Source organism: Tenrec ecaudatus, chromosome 11 (assembly GCF_050624435.1).
Source record: "Tenrec ecaudatus isolate mTenEca1 chromosome 11, mTenEca1.hap1, whole genome shotgun sequence".
Lineage (NCBI taxonomy): Eukaryota > Metazoa > Chordata > Mammalia > Afrosoricida > Tenrecidae > Tenrec > Tenrec ecaudatus.
Genome location: NC_134540.1, coordinates 138,873,014 through 138,890,157, shown reverse-complemented (window position 1 = coordinate 138,890,157; position 17,144 = coordinate 138,873,014). Strand labels below are relative to the sequence as shown.

The following is a 17,144-nucleotide window of genomic DNA, read 5'->3' as shown; positions in this document are numbered from 1 at the left end:
GACCAGTATCAGACTTATGGGCTAGCATTGGTCTTATGGACCTGATCTGGGCTGGACTGGGATGTTTGCTTGATATATAATTAGTTCTTAATATAAAACTCTCTTTAGCACATATATATTCAATTTAATCACATCAATAAAGACACAGGTAAATTTAGTATCTCATTAGCATCTTTTTTGTAAAAAACCTGTCATTTCAATAGAATGTTTTATTGAGTCAAAGGAAATTATTATTACATAAGGATATAGATTCTTTTGGTATGAATAAAAGTCATATATTTAGGCATTACAACCTGTGAGGAAAAGTGAAATTTTTAGTTCCAAAATAAATAAAAGCTACAGATGTTCATTATAAGTGAATAATCTGGTTAAAGTATTTCATTTCTTAATAACTATAAATCCCCCTTGGGCACAAAAATGAGATCACTGGATAGCCCGTTTCCTAAAACATACGTGGCTGGTCTCATTCTCAGGTGGGATTGAGAAAAGTGAAGGGATTTACCAGTGAAACTGTATGCAATTTTAATGAATCTTCTTAACTTTGCAACGATGTACTCCTTCATCTCATATCACTAATGGTTCACAAATAATCTTTAGAAGGCAGTCTGTTAGGTAAACTCATCATGAATTCTCACATTATTGACACGATTCGTGACAAATAGATCAGAATGATATCATTTTACTCATGCCTTTTAATTTACTTATTTAACATAGTTTAAGATTCAAAGTCTCCACTAATTCCCAAGGCTTCCAATCCTTACAGAAGCAGAATGCTAATTTTTCTTCCATGGGACAATCTTGAGTTTGAACCATTAACTTTTGGGTTAGCATATGGTGCATTTAACCCCTGAATCACCAAATCTATTCAGTTTGGACATAACAAAATATCCCACTGTTACTGAGTTGATTCACGTTCAGTGAACCCCTATCACATTTCTGGAATGTAAATCTTTATGGGAAGAGATAATCTCATCTTTTCTCCAGTATGGGCTAGTGGATTTGATTTACTGACATTGACGTTCTTATCAAATTGCCTATCCCAGGGGTTTTTAGTATGCACAGAAGAGCTTATATTGATAGTGTCAAACAAAAATCCCACTGCCATCGAGTCAATTCTGACTCATGGTGTCCCTATAGGACTCAAATGAGAAGAAAGACCTAAACACATCCATCAATAGTCATCAAGTGTGGAATGTTACAAATGATGGATAGCTTCGGAAAACTAGCAGAATAACATAATTGGCTATAATGTTGGAAGACACGCAAAATATAACTGGGAAAAACTTCACCCTAAAATGTAGAGTTAAGCTTAAATGAAATTAAAAGCACATGTAAATACAATCACTTATTCCTGGATGGTAGATTTATCTATATGCATATTAATTTATTCATGTATTTATAGGACACATATATCTGAGGGTAAATTAAAAATTATTGCTAATAGCATATTACAACCTAAAGATAAATTACAGAATATTCATTAATTAAGTCAGTTTAAGTTGAAAACAATTTTATTTTAAAACACTTTTTTAAACAAAATGTTTCACTAAACTTACTTTAAATATAATAATTTAAATGTCAACATCCTTATAACCATTCGCATCTCTCTCTTTATGAGTGCAGTATGGGAGAAAGTAAAAAATATTGCTACAAAGCATAGAGACATTTATTAAACAAAATATATCAATGTCAAGTTGTGTTATCATGACATACTCTCTGTCTGCATAGATAGAGCTGCTGCTTCCATTCCGCTTACCCTCCTATGAAGAATTCTGAACAGCGTTATTTACCAGACATTCAAACAATAACTTTGGCAAATCATCTTTCTTTGAAATACACTGTGACTTTGGGGGGGGGGACTATAAAGGGGCTAGCTCAAGTCTAGCATGGACGGGATAAGATTTTCCGTTGACATTATCACATGCTATATCCCTTGCTGGCCTTCAGGAATAAGCAGATGCATTGTCGTCAGGGAAGAAAATAAACTCTGTTCAACTTACCTGACCTTTTTCTCACCAATGCAATTCCATTTTTATGAAACGTCTACATAATAAGCTCCTGAATCCATCATGAACATCCATCAAGTTTATCCTCTGAAAAGACCAAGACATTCACCATCATCGCTGCATTGAGTTTAATTGACTAGAAAAATCTCCTTGCATGTCACTGTTTGGATAGGAGTACCTAACTGAACTAAGACAAGTGTATGAGTCATCCTGAGACAACTTGTCTGCAACCACCCACTGACAGCAGATATGTGTTTCAAGCATTGGTTTGGAATAAACCAGTGCATGTAAAAACTACAGCCCTAGTATCCATACCTTTTTACTGACCTCAAAAACAGGTGTGTGTCCAATGTAAACATGAACAGATATGTATACACATAAATAAATCTACCACTTCTCTGTCAGAGTGACCTAATACTGTGGGGACTTGCATGTCACGGTGATGCTGGAGGCTATGTCACTGGTATTTCCAACACCAGCAGAGTCATCCATGGCGGACAGGTTTCAGCACAGCTTCTAGATGAAGAAGAGACTATGAAGGAAGTGTCTGTCTATATCTGAACTATTATTCACTGAAAACCAGCAGAAAATAATTAGATATAATGTTGAAAGAAAAATCCCTCTGGTTACAACTGGGGAAAAACTGCTCACTCGAAGTAGAGTTGAGCTTAATGGTGTTGATGGACTAAAGCTGTGGGGGCCTTCATTTGCGGATAGGGAATGACTCAAAAATGACAATTATCAATCATAATCAAGTGTGGAATATACAAGGTATGATCCAAGGGAAATTGAGGGTTGTTAAAAACCCGTTAAGAGGGATATCCTAGGAATTAGTGAGTGTATATGGACAGGGATTGGCTATTTTGAAGAGGAAACTCACATGGTTTACTACTCTCAACATGACGAATTCAAAAGCGATGGCATTTCATTCATCATCCAAAAGACCATTTCAAGATCAGTCCTCAAATCTGCACCCATGCCTAAGAAAAGTAATCCAACAGAACGTGCAAATTGGTGAAAAGCATAACTAATATCACATGTAAGTAAATTTTTGCTAAATATAATTCAAAACGGTTGTAGCACAGGAGGGAACTCGCAGAAATTCAAATTGAATTCAGAAGATGATGTGTAATGAGAGCTATGATTACTGACAGTACATGGAGTTTAGCTAAAATCGGAGAATATCAGAAACATCTTTACTTATATTTTATTGTCTATGGAAAGAAAATTGGGGCCGTGACGCCAGGTCAGACCCGGCTATGACAGGCCGAGACAGTGGGGGGCGTGTGTGTGGGGGGGGAGGCGGCGGGCCTGGCCTCCGAGTTGGCGATGTCCCGCAGCCTGGTGGCCTTGGCTCACCAACGGCAGCCGGGCCAGGCCGGCCCGCGGGCAGCAACAACAGCCTGGAGGCGCAATGCATCCGCAGCTGCGGCACACGTTCTGTGGGGAGTGCCTCCAGCCATGCCTCCAGGTACCATCCCCCCTCTGCCCGCTCTGCAGCCTACCCTTTGACCCTAAGAAGGTGGACAAGGCCACCCATGTGGAGAAGCAGCTCTCGTCCTACAAAGCTCCCTGCCGCGGCTGCAACAAGAAGGTGGCTCTGGCAAAGATGCGAGTCCATGTCTCATCCTGCGTGAAGGTCCAGGAGCAGATGGCCAACTGTCCCAAGTTTGTCCCTGTGGTGTCCACCTCTCAGCCCATCCCCAGCAACATCCCCAACAGGTCCACCTTTACCCGCCCGTACTGCGGCGCCCGCAACCTAGACCAGCAGGAGCTGGTGACGCACTGCGTGGAGAACCACCGCAGGGACCCCAACCACGTGGTGAGCCCCTGCCTTTCAGGTCCCTGGAGTCTCCTGCCCAGGCCCAGAGCCCCCTGAACGTGGTGGGGGGAGGTGGGCTGTGAAGCCAGACCATGCCTTCCAGATGCTGCCCTGGGGGGACCTGCGGGTCCGCCCGCCCTCCCTCACATCCACCCTCTGCCCAGCTCTGCCCCATCTGCTCGGCCATGCCCTGGGGGGACCCCGGCTACAAGAGTGCCAACTTCTTGCAGCACCTACTCCACCGGCACAAGTTCTCCTAAGACACCTTTGTGGTGGGTGGCCCTGCGCCCCTTCTCTGTAGACGCCCCCGCCCTGCCCAAGCCGCAAAACGAGCAGCTGCTCTGCTGTCCTTTCCCATGAAGTGTTCATGTCTTGAGAACCGCACCACTGTCCTCTCCTGTAGGGGTTCTGGCAGTGAAGTGGTTTGTTCACTTCCTCCCTCACGAAGCACTTCCCACCTCTGTGGCTATGACCCAGCCAGAGGATCCCAAACCTTCCCAGAAAGCTGGGCAGGCACAACCTTTCTGCAAGGCTCTGCGGGAGGGGAGTCAGAGGAGGGTGTGTGACCAGTGGAAAGTCCAAATGGCCAGCAGAGGGAGCAAGCTGTTGTCTGCAGAACTCCGCCCAGCACTCTGCTGCGGCCCCACCCCCTTAGGGAGACATTCCTGGGGTGCCCATGGGTCCCTCTGGGAGTTAGTCACAGGGCTACCCCAGAAGGAAGTCCTCACCCACTGTTTTCCAAGGGTGGTGGACACACCTAATCCCAGGGCCTAAGTACACCCCCTTCACCTCTTGGACCTCAGCTGTTCCCCTTCCGAATTAGCCCCCAGGCGAGTGACTGCAGGTTCTGGGTGAAGCTGCTGTTGCCCTGCCCCCAGGATTACAGCATCGATGAGGAGGCGGCCCTCCAGGCAGCCCTAGCCCTGTCTCTATCTGAGAACTGAAGACCCCAACCGCACAGGTGCAGCTGTGCACCCCTCCACGCTGAGGACGGCTCCCTGGCGAACCCTCTGGGAGATGAGGGGTCACCGAAGGAGTGGGGCCCGGTGGGGCAGCCTGTGACCCAGAGGAAGTGGCGTCCTTCAAAGCCACGAGGACTCCAAGGCTAGGGGGCGCTGGGGCTGGCCTGGAAGGCCCTGCCCACTGTGCACCCTGCCCCTCTGCACATTGGTACTGGTTGTGGTACCCAGAAGGCCCGGCTTTTTCTACAGTGCCCGCGTGAGACCTTTTCACCTTTTATAGCGAAAGCAGACTCTGCCTCCTCATACCGCAGTACCGTGTTTGACTAGGAATAATAGTATTTTTATGGAGCATTTACAAGATTATATTAAAAAAAAAACAACCAAACAACCCAAATGCAGCATTGTGTGGGACTGGGGGAGGGGCGGCCAGGTGGGTCTGTGGCACAGCTCTGTCCCTGGAGGGCCCCTCCCAGTCCAGTCATCAGTCGCTTTCCCTCTCAAGAATGACCTGGAATAAGTGAGCCACTGGCCTGTGCCTGCCAGAGCTGTAGCCAGCCCAGCCCAGGGCCCCCGGCCTTGTCCCCTGGGTCCCCACCCCCGCTCAGAGGGACGGAGTGCAGGCATAAGGGAGGAAGCACGGACTTCATGCATAACTTATTGCTGTCTTTTTTAAAAGTTTAAATAAAAGGTTTCAGAGCATCTACAAAAGAAAAGAAAATTGTCTGCGTTGATGATAACAAGCTTTGAATAACACTTCAAAGAATAGGAGTTTCCGAACCCTTAATTGTACTCATCTGAAACCTGTACAATGACCAGGATGTGGTAAATGGAGCAAAACTAGAAGAGGAGTACTTCCGGGTTGTATTCTTTCACCATACTTATTCAATCTATATACTGAGCAAATTATCTTAAGAGGCAAATTATGTGAAGTGCATTGCGTGAGGATTTGAATAATGCATTTGAACACAAAAGCTACCTATTATGCCCTTAATCTCAGAACAACATATGATGTCTTTTGGGAAGACTGTATTGAAAATAGGTCAAACATGGAAGTGCTAAGTGGAATTTACAACTCCATACAAGGAAATGGAATCACACACATAAAAGGCTTACTTTTCATATGTGTGGGACTAAGGCATTAAGAAACATGTAGCCCATATGCTCCTATCTATGTATTTTAAGCCAATCAAACCACTATCATCAGTTCCCATTCACAATGACTACATATAGGGTTTCTGAGAATGTAAATCTGTCTAAGAGCAGATTATATCATCTTTCTTCCACAGAACAACTGGTAAGTTTTATTCATTGACCTTTGTGTTAGTATGGGTAGACTACAGAAAACAAATTCACAGAAACTCATAGGTATATAAGAGAGAGTTTTATATAAAGGGTAAGTGTACATTAAGAAAGCATCCCAACCCAGTGCTGCCCAAGCCCATAAATTGAACATTAGCCCATATGTCCAACACCGATCTACAAGGTCCTCTTCCATGACGCCAACTATAGGAGGAAAGCCCAATCAGCGAGCTTGTAAGCATCTCAGCACTGGAAGGGGATCATCCGGGGCTGCATTGGGGTAGGTCCATGCATGCGGTTCTCCTCAGGGATGTCTCACAGGAAGTGAGGCTTGACAGCTGAAACGGGCAACTGGCTAAGGCAGGTGCACCTTGTTCTGGCCATCAGAGAGCAAGAGACCTGAGAACTAGAAAGGTGAGGCTCACTGAGCCATTTATCTCTCTGCCCTTCAATTAACTCCACATGTGTTTTTTGGCTAGGTTGGCAGAATAAACTTTAACTATCTCGACCTTGTAGTTGTTGAAACCTAGCAACAATTAGTCATTGTTGTTGTTGCTAGGGGCAGCCAAGTCAGTTCCAACTCAAAGCAACCATATATACAACAGAAAGGAGCACTGGCCAGTCCTCTGGCATCCTCTTAATTGTTTTGTGAGCTGATTGTTGCAGCCACTGTTTCAATCCATCTCTTCTAGGGTTTTCTGCTTTTGTGCTGCCCTTCTATGTCACCAGACATGATGACCACGCGTAGGGATTGGTCTCTTTGGTGAATACGTCCAATGTGTGTGAGACAGTCTCACCACCTTTCCTTCTATGGAGTATTCTGATTGTACAGCTTCTAAAATAGAGTTTCTTTGCTCCTTTCTTCGTCCATCATACTTTCAATATTCTTTGCCCGCTCCCCAATTCAAATGCCTATGTCCTTATTCATCCACCTTCCTTATTCAAGCAAAACATTCACATGCTTGTACGGTGTCTGAAAATACTCTGACTTGAGTTACCTTACCTTAACCTTCAAAGTGATCTCCTTGCTCTTGAACACTTAAAAGAGATTTTCTACAGCAGAATTACCAAATGCAATGGTGGCGTCATTTGATTTAGTGACTGTTACTTCCACGAGTGTTGACATTGTATCCAAGCAAAGTGAAATATTTCACAATCTCAAACTTGTTTCCATGTATCATATTACTTATTGGGAAAGTAGTGGGGATTTCAGTTTTCTTTACATTGAGTTGCAATCTTTATTGAAGGCAGTGATCTTGATCTTCAGTAGCAAATACTTCAAATCCTTCTCACTTTTCAGGAAACAAAATTATGTCATTGGCATTTCAAAGGTTCTTAATTAATCTTACTCAATTCCTGTTGCTGCATTCTTCTTCATATACTCCAGCTTCTCTGATTAGTTGCTCTGGATACAGATAGAATACAGATGTAGATATGGTGAGAAACAGATAGGACACAGATATAGGTATGGTGAGAAAATACCTATCCTATGTACACATTTCCTAATTTTACACCATACTGGAGATTCTTGTGCTGTTTGAAAGTCTGACTCTTCATCCATGTACAAGTTCCAATATGGAAAGTGAGGTGCCCTGGAATTCCCATTCTTCTCCTATGCTATAAAATGCCTTCGCAGAGCCTATACACTATAAGTAACCCTTTTTTTTTCTTCTGGCATTTTCTGATTTGAACAAAGATCCATCTAACATGAGTAATAATATCCCTGGGTTCATTCCCTCTTCTGAATCCAGCTTGACTTTCTAGCAGCTGCTTGTTGATGTTGCAACTGTTGTTGAATGATCTTAATCATAAGGGAGACACAAATTAAAAAATAAATGGAGAGACCACTTCACTCCTAATAGGATTACTAAGATATAGATAGAAAGGGGAAGCATCATATGCTATCATTGATGTGGAGAAATTGGGTCCTATTTCTGTTCCGGATTGGAATGCACAATGTGAAAAATATATTTCATGTTTCCTTAAAGTGTTAAACTTAGAACTACTTTATGAGGTGTCAAATCCACTCCAACTTATCTACCAATGAGGGGTACAAGCAGGGTTGTAATGAGACATCAGTATATTCTTGTTTATTGAAGTATTGTTCCTCAAATTTTAGAAATAAGATAAATGTCCATAGGATGAATGAATCAACAGAATGTGATCTACATATACAATGGAATATTGTTCAACCATAAAGAGAGGGCGCATCCTCTTACATACTACAGCATGAGACAACCTTATATTTATATGTTAAGTACTAAGTTAGCAGATGGACATTGAGCATATTCTCAAGTAGTCCCTCAATGCAAGAACATTTTGTTCTAATAACTTGGCATTCCATGATGTTCACCTTCCCAACATAATTGCTGAAGACAAAATGGGTGCATAAGCAAATGTGGTGAAGAAAGCTGATGGTGCAAGGTTATCAAAAAATATCGCCTCTGGGGCCTAAAAGACTTGAAGATCAACAAGTGACCATCTAGCTGAGAACCACGAAAACCCATGTGGAAGAAGCACACACCAGCTTGTGTGATTATGAGGTGTTGATGGCACTAGTTATCAGGCATTAAAGACCCAGAACAAAACATCATATCAATGTGAATGATGGGGAATACAGAGTGGAGACCAAAAGCCCATGTGTAGGCAATTTGACATCCTCTTATAGAAGGGTCACAAGGAAGAGATGAGCCAGTCACGGTGCAGTATAGCACCTATGAGAGGCTGGTGGTTTCAAGGTGCTGCCATGTTAGCAGCTCAACACATAAACACTAGCCACCAGGGGCCCAAATTAGGTTAGTATAAGTTTCAGGAAACCCACAGTTTCGTAATCATATAATGATGGTGAATTGCCTACAAAATCTGTATGTCTAAGATTCTACAGAAATATCTTGATCAAAAGAGAAAAAGAGTTTCAAATTTTCATGGAATTCCGCATGGATGAAACTATTGAACCCAGATGTCCCCTCCAGCTCTTACGCTGAGCTAATTGCTTAATGAAGTTAAGAATGTTTGCCCTGAATACCGTGGTCTTTTAAATAACTAGACTGGAGCTGTAAGATAACACTAACTCAAAAACTTTGGTAGCGGGCTTAAGGGGGAGTGAGTTTATGTTAAAGAGCACAACAATTCGCAAACGAATGAGGGCACATTCGGAGGAAATGTAATTGGTGTCACTGAATTGTACATCTAGAATTGGTAATTTGGTGCATGTTCAGCTGTGCAAATTTTCAACTATAACAAAAGAAAATTATATAGAATAATGAGACAATCATTATGCTTTACTTAAAAAATCTAATATCAGAGATTCTATAGCGTTTAAATCCTCAGTTCTTTCTCTAATGGAGCTTAATTTTCCATATTTTCTATGAAAACCTGTACCCAGTGACTGAGAAATGTCCCTAGCTTCCTGGAGGGTATCATAGTTAGGCTAGATCAAGTGTGGTGACTTTGTTTTCCATGAGTTGTTAGTTAAGAAATATGCAGGTAACACAATTATTGCAATGCAACAAAAAGGGAGGGTCACCAGGTGAATTCCAGAAAGTCTTTTTGTTTTAAAAAATATACTTAAATATAATCTAGGTTTTTTTTGTTTTTTTTACTGCCTCGGGGTCCTGATGAATAAGGAAGTGCTTTCCAGACATTTCCAGGTCATCTTAAGTTCATGAGAGGCGCTAGTGAACCCTGATAATGGATAACAGAGAGATAGGAAGGGCCTCGAAGGAGGCAAGTCTTTCAATGTGTTTTCCAGCAGCTGCATTAAATGAATTATCATATCTCAAATAGTTTTTTATGTGAGATAATAAATCCCCAGAGAATTTAGTGTACTGTGCATTGTGCTCTATATTATTTTTTGCCAGATGGAAATTATTAAGAGAACATACTGCCTCATATAATTCTATGAAAGTTAATTTTTAATGATACATAAAAATAAAAATATATCTTTAGAAATCAACTAGTTGAATATTGTTAAAACGCAGACTTCTCATATTCAATAGATGATAATATTTAGAGCCAACCATGAATTTAAAAATAGTTCCAAGTACTCATATTATTTTTTCCATAACATTGAAGTGTATGATGTATAAATATAAAATGTAGTATATGTATAGAAAATAATTTGGGAAATAAACTGTCTTTTTTTAAAGGCTGTTATATAATGTTAATTATTCTTTCAATAAACCTACCTCCATTATAGTGTCTTTTAAAACAGATATTTTATTTCTATTTATCAGTGCCAATTGCAATTATTTATTCTGCAAGATTTTATTAGTACTGTTGCAACTTCAGTACAACTACAATCATTGGCCAGATAGTGAGCCTGTCTATATAAATTAAGATGTTTTGTGGTTGTTCATGTCCCTGAAGGGAGGAGGACAAAAAATTGTTAGGAAATCTAAAAATAACTGAATTTACATATTCCAAACAGCAGGATAAAATTTGAGGATTTCCCAAAAATATCGAAAAAAGAGAGAAGGTATCATCACTAATTCTAAAAGATTTTAGTTAAACTTTTGTTTGAAGCTAAATGTTATGCCATAAATAATCATACTCTCTGATTTAAGACAATAAGCAAACCAATATCATAAGAGAGTCAAAGTGAAGAGACCTGACCTTGTAATGTATGTACTGGGCTGCTACCTGCAAGGTCAGCAATTCGAAACCACTATTCAGCACTGGAGAAGGAATTCAAGACTTCCTACTCCTTACAGAGTTACAGGCTCGGCTCAGGGACTCACAAGGGACATTCTGCCCTGTTCTTGCAGCCTTGAGTAGTCTGCAATGACTCAGTGCCAGTTGAGTTTGGTATTTTCTGATTTTGAGGTATATAGATCTATGTTTATTCACTAACTTTCATATATTCACATGTAAATATTTTAGTATATGTTAGTGCTCTTTTGCATATTTATACAAACTTATATATACTTTATTTTTACGGTGGGGACATGTGTCATCTAACTCTTTAAAATGTCCTGTAATTTCCCAATTCTCAGAGATAGCTACTCTCCAATTCAGAATCACTGTAAAGAAGATTAATCTTTTAAATCACAGTTTCACAGAGATGTTAAGTATATTTGTTTATGAATAATATATGGAATGCTTGAGTTTACTTCTTATCTCTCTTGGCTTCTTTACAAAATACTGTTTATATTCCTTTAAAACTGGTGTCAACATATCTCTTCATATGCCATCATAACCCTCCTCCTCCAAATTAAATCCTCAAGCCTTCGTATAAGAATATATATACAAAAGAGAAGCCTGAAGCAATATGTTCTCAATTTGACCATAGGAGATCAAGTTCTTTAACCTTCACCCCTGGAGTGGGGACTAGCATAGAATTACAGTCTGACGAGATCTAAATGCACATTCCTTAGAGATTTCTCTTGGCTGAAAACCCATGTGATTAGACAGTCCATAATTTCCCTCCTTTCTTCTCCTGTCTTTCCTTCCATGTGGGTGAGCTTAAAACCAAGCCAAAAACCTGACATTGTTTTGCATCGATGTTGACTGTCAGAGGCCTATCACCATGAAGCCAAAACACCCAGATGGAAAATACAAAAGTAATAGCAATTGTCCAAATGTTTTCCTTTTCCAAGCATGACGATACTTGGAAACAAGGTTACGGTTGACTGGATGTTTTACTTTTAATCTAGACGCTTTGACATTATGTCGTTAGGAGTTCAGTGTGCAGCCTCTTAACAAAACTCACAGATCTTTGAAACGGTAGGGACCTATTTTTAATAATTTACTTATATCTGTATATGTATAGATAGACAGGCATATGTTGTTGTTAAGTCAATTCTCCATACATGTGGCACTGCTTAAGGTGGTGTGGAAAATAAAATGATAAATAATCATAGTTGAAAATGAGAGAAAACCATACAAATGACGAAGAAGATTCCTGGTTAACAGTATTTTGTAATATTAGAAAATAAAATATGCATATTTACATGAAACAACTGTAGACAGGAAAGAGTTACACAACTGAGCATGCAAAGTAGGAACTGGAGAGGCTTCAGTAAATAGAAGATTGAAAGGGAGAAATTAAAAACAATAAGATCCATTCAATGAGAGAATATCATTAATGCAGAACAGCGTGCAAGGCTTGGAAAGTATATCACAGAGATCAGCACACCATGCCTCCGGAGTCAACTACGACGCGCTGAAAGTTTTTGTAATTAGAGTGTCAGGATATCTGTATGACCTATGTGATAATTAAGGTTTTATTTATCATCCTGTCTGGGCCAAGATTCTCAGTGATTTGGTGGTTACGATGTAATCATCATCATGATGAAGCAGACTATAGTGTAAACATTTCCATGATGATTTATGTAATGAACAGCCAATAAGTTGAAAAGAAATTTCCTTAGGGTGCTGGCCTGCTTCCAGTGTATGTCGATCCTGTGGGAAGATTTGTTTGCTTTTTGCTGAGTCTGGAGTGTGCATCTAGCATGTCACCCTATCCCACAATTCTTTGGAATCAGTAAGAGTTACTTGAATTGATACTTGAACTTGAGATACTTGAATTGATTCTTGAACTGATACGAATTCAGTTCGCATCAATAGGGTTGCCAACTGGCCAAGTATGGAGTTCATCCAGCATACTTAATCAGAATTGCAATGGTCTCCGCCCATATGTAAGGCTGTTAGAGACGCCAGGCTGTGGAGAGAGCAGACCTAACAGTGGCTCAGTCTGACCAGATACTCTGCAAAATGAGTTTGGGGGTCCCTCCATCCCCCCTAGCCCTCCATAAATTGGGTGTTCATAATTTTTGCTATGATGCTTTTCTCCTCACCATCTTTGAATTCGTTAATTGTCATCTGTGGATTTCACAGACTGGGGCTCTTCTTCTGTGTGGACTTAATGGACTCCTCACTGAGATGGCTGCATGTTTAAATACAGACCTTTAAACCCCCAGACACTATTCTGATTAATAGCCAGGCACCATCTGCTTTCGTTACCTCACTTTGCTGTAGAACCCTTATCTTCAGTGATCGTTTAATGAAGGTGGTTATTGAGCAGGGCCATGATGTAAGAGTGGATTGTTCTTAAATTGGAGCTAGGATTGAGTGTGAGCCCCAAACCTACTGCTGGATCTATGCCCATTTTTTCTTTCAATTTGCTATAACTTGGGAGCCAATACATATCACATCATTCCATAGTTCAATCATGTCAAATATAATTGTTCTAATTTCTTCCATAATCATACATGTTTTCCCAAACATACTTTTCCTTCCTGGACTTCTTAACATCATGTCCCTCTTCTCCCCCACTCCTCTGTATTGTCCTTCCCCCAGACCCTTGTTATACATTTTCTTACCCGGTAGACTTAACATTGTCTGGGTTTCACTTACCCCCCAAAAAAGAAACAACACAGGTTCAAGAGGATGAGCCCCAATGGTGATGCACCTCTGAGATACACCCTAATATAAAGGAACATAATCAGAGAATAAAACAGGATTGCCGGGATAATAAGTATCTTAATACAGCACACAGGGTGTTGATGTACCAAGATCTTGTTTTTTTAACAATCAGCAGTACACCACTCTTCTTGGCACAGCGATCTAACTCAGATGCTGTTGGTTTTCTGGTTGAAGTTCTCATGTTACAAATGTGCCTGGGGTAGAGTCTAGTTCTCCCAGTGGAGTTCTCATTTGGGGTCTCACTGATGCAGCCTCTGGAGCGTGATGTGCACTCTGAAGATCCAGGATTCAATGTCCCAGTGTTCTGCGGCACCTGGTCTGGATTCCCAGGACACCCCCAGACATCGTAGGTGAGCTATGCCCTCTAGCAGAATTCCACTAAAGACCCTTTCTTTCTACCTAATGGTCCTCAAAGCATCCTCCGTCTCTCCTTCCTCTACCTGGCAATCAGCTTTCCTGCCCCTCTCCTCAATAAACATGCACCTATGTTCCCGGCCAAACATGACCATTCTCTCTCCCCTCTCCTGCACTGTTCCTCCCATCAGTAAGCCTCATCCCTCAGGCAGGGCCACCTCCTTGCAGGGGCACATCTCCCTAGATGCACATGACTGCCACTCAATGGACAGCATTATTGCCTTTCCCCTGACAATCTGATCCCAGCTGTTGTGAGAGGCCCTCTAGTCAAGTGACCTAGATTATACTTCCCTGGAGCCGACGATGTGTGGTTCATTGGCACTGGTCCTGCTCTTTACCAGCCTATCAGGAACCCAGCCTGGATGCTCTGCAAACTTGAGTTTGTGCTTGCTCTGCCCTTTGTTCCTGCCGCAGGTCTCATACGGTACTGGGTCTTCTGTGCTCGACAAAGTTCACTCAGTATAATGTCTTCCAGATCCCTCTGTGAGTTGAGGTGTTTCATTGCTATTTTTTAGGAATGTGTGGTATTCCATTGTGTACACATAGCAGAGTTTTGATTTTTTTTTTAATCTACCCTTCTATTGATGGGAGTGTAGGCTCTTTTTTTTTTTTTTTGGCTTCTTGCTATTGTGAACTGTGTTGCAATGAACATGGGGGAGTAAACGTCTGTTCATGATCTGTTTCTCATTTCTTTTGGGTATATGCCCCCTAATTGTATTATTGGTCATATGGTAGTTTAATTTCTCTTGGTTTTAGGTATCACCATATTGCATTCCACAGTGGCTGTATGTATTTACAAGTTCATGAGCAGTGGATAAGAGCTACTATCTCATCAGCCCTTCTCCAGCATTTGCTGTGCAACGTTTATTTGTTTTTCTTTTAGTTGTGCGACAGTTATGGGCGTTAGGTGGGATCTCATTGCTTTTTTGACTTGTATTTCCTGGATGGCTAATGATTGTAGCATTTACTCATGTGTTTATTAGCCATTCATGTGTCATCCTTTGTGAAAGGTCTGTTCATGTCCTTTGCCCACCTTCTCAGAGAGCTATTAGTTTTTTTTCTTGCTGTAGGCTGGTAAAATCAAACTCAGCAAGACAGATGGTAGGTCAGATAGTAGGCTGGTGATATCTCCCAGGGCCAGTAGGTAATATAGTAGACTGTTGACTCAGGCTTAAAGCACTGAAGGTGAATAAGCCACAGAACGAAGGTAGATTTATAAAGAAGCAAGCTAGTTTTTCCATAATGTTAATGTATATCGGCACTAGGCCACACTCCCAAGGAAACTTCCTTCCAGTGGCATCAGGGCTGTGACATGAGAACTATAGATGTACTCCACTCTAATTTTCTGACAACCACTTAATTGCTGACAGCAGAGTTAATTAAGCAGGTTTTCATACATTACATTAGTCACATCCTGGAGGACAACTACCAAAAATCCAGGTCCAGCCAAGTCAATATAAAACCTAACAATGGCATCTGCCAACCTTAGATTTATTTGCCTCTAGAGTTGTAAACCCACCATCGGACTAGCTGATCTTGGATTTACCAGCCCCTGGAGCTCTGTGAGTCAGTAAAATCCTCCAGTCTGACATCTGACCACAGATTTGGAGGTTACCTGGTTCTACAACTAAGTGAAATGTTTCCTTGATGTAAACCATTCTCTCTGTATATAAATGTCACTTTTTTTTTCTCTTCTAGAGAACCCTGGAAAGACAACCTACAATGCCAACACACTTACTATGTAGTCCGTAATAGGGAAGGAAGAAGCGGGTGGGCCCTGAGGCATTATATAGAGATTACAGTGTGTTTAGAGCTCAGAATCTCAGAATTCATGCAGATTATATGATGCTTTGGTGGATGAGATATTGAATACTCCAGAATGCTAGGGTAAGAAAAATATCAGAATGAATGCAGACTATGATCTAGTATAAATAAGTTAAAAGATCACATGTATGCTTTTAATACAAAATCAGTGGTAGCTTATGACATTGTTTTTTTACCAACATTGTTTCAAGGTCAAAAGAAACAGGATATTTTGGAAAGTGTTTCAACATATTATTAACTAAAATATTTTATAATGTTTGTATCAAATTGATGTCAATTTCTGGCAATCACATGTATTTTGTAGGATTTTCAATGGCTATGCTCTTCTAAACATAGATTGTCAGACTTTTCTTTTGAGATACATTTCCTCTAGATGGATCTAAACCTCTACTCTTTTGGCCATTTGCACAAAGTAATGAAACTTAAAATAATGATATTTAAATTAATGTAGATAGGTAACGTGGTGAATAAAGGAAGACAGGATGGATTGACTGAGTGGTTTCAACAGGGGGCTCACACCTAAGAACAACGGGGAGATTGGCACATGAACTTTGCGCGAGGACACCTAACTACAAGAGCAATACATTTTAAATGGCATTAGATGGCAAGAGTTTTGTACTTCAGTGCCCTTTTAACACCAATAATCTTTCCTCATTTATTCATCTGGTAATATCAAACACTTGCTGTTTTTAGGCTATTAATACGTTTTGCTTTTTACCAATCACAATCCTGGGGTCATATTATTTGAGATTAGAATGAGCGACATTGTGAAAATTGCTTAACTATGATATTTCATACCTGGTATCTTCATGTAAGCCAGGGCACTGATGGCATTGCTCCACTTATGGTGTCATTGGAGAACTGAGTAACAGATTCAAAGTAAAACACACACTTTCTAAATAAATATAATCCTCATTATTTTAACGTAGACACCAATGTATTTCACAATGAAGTAAATTCCAATCTGCAATGGGATTTTTCCTTTCCTCATTTCAACTCAACAACAACAAAGAAGCTGACTCTCCTATGGAGAGATGGGTGATTTATTTTTAATGTCTAAATATTTCTATCAGCATATTCAGAAGAAAAGCTAATAATATAGAGCAATAATAAAAATAAAGATAAACACTTTCTTCATGTTTTATCATTCTCTGAGCTCTGACCATGATTTACACTCTTTTTTAAATTAAAATTTTAAAAATAATTTTACTGGGGGCTCGTACAACTCTTATCACATCCATCTGTCTATCCATTGTGTCAAGTACTTTTGTACATTTGTTGCCATCATCATTTTCAAAACATTTTCTACTTGAGCCCTTGGTAGAAAGGGCTCCTCATTTCCCCCCTCACTCTCCCCTCCCCCCTCCCCATGAACCCTTGATAATTTATAAA

The 17,144-nt window shown here is 40.6% G+C and overlaps 1 protein-coding gene across 1 annotated transcript; it reads left to right on the top strand.

Moving 5' to 3' along the window:
- The first annotated feature begins 3,420 nt into the window (after nt 1-3,420).
- On the top strand, nt 3,421-5,489 carry RNF166 (ring finger protein 166). The gene is made up of 3 exons (XM_075562631.1): nt 3,421-3,828; nt 3,993-4,100; nt 4,707-5,489. The coding sequence occupies exons 1-2, from the start codon at nt 3,421-3,423 to the stop codon at nt 4,086-4,088; spliced, it is 504 nt and encodes a 167-aa protein (XP_075418746.1). The 3' UTR covers nt 4,089-4,100; nt 4,707-5,489.
- Nucleotides 5,490-17,144: the final 11,655 nt, after the last annotated feature.

Coding starts and splice junctions, on each gene's coding strand:
- RNF166 (XM_075562631.1), top strand. CDS start 3,421: ATGCATCCGCAGCTGCGGCACACGTTCTGTGGGGAGTGCCTCCAGCCA. Junction 3,829..3,992: donor GCAGGGACCCCAACCACGTG/GTGAGCCCCTGC, acceptor CCCTCTGCCCAG/CTCTGCCCCATCTGCTCGGC.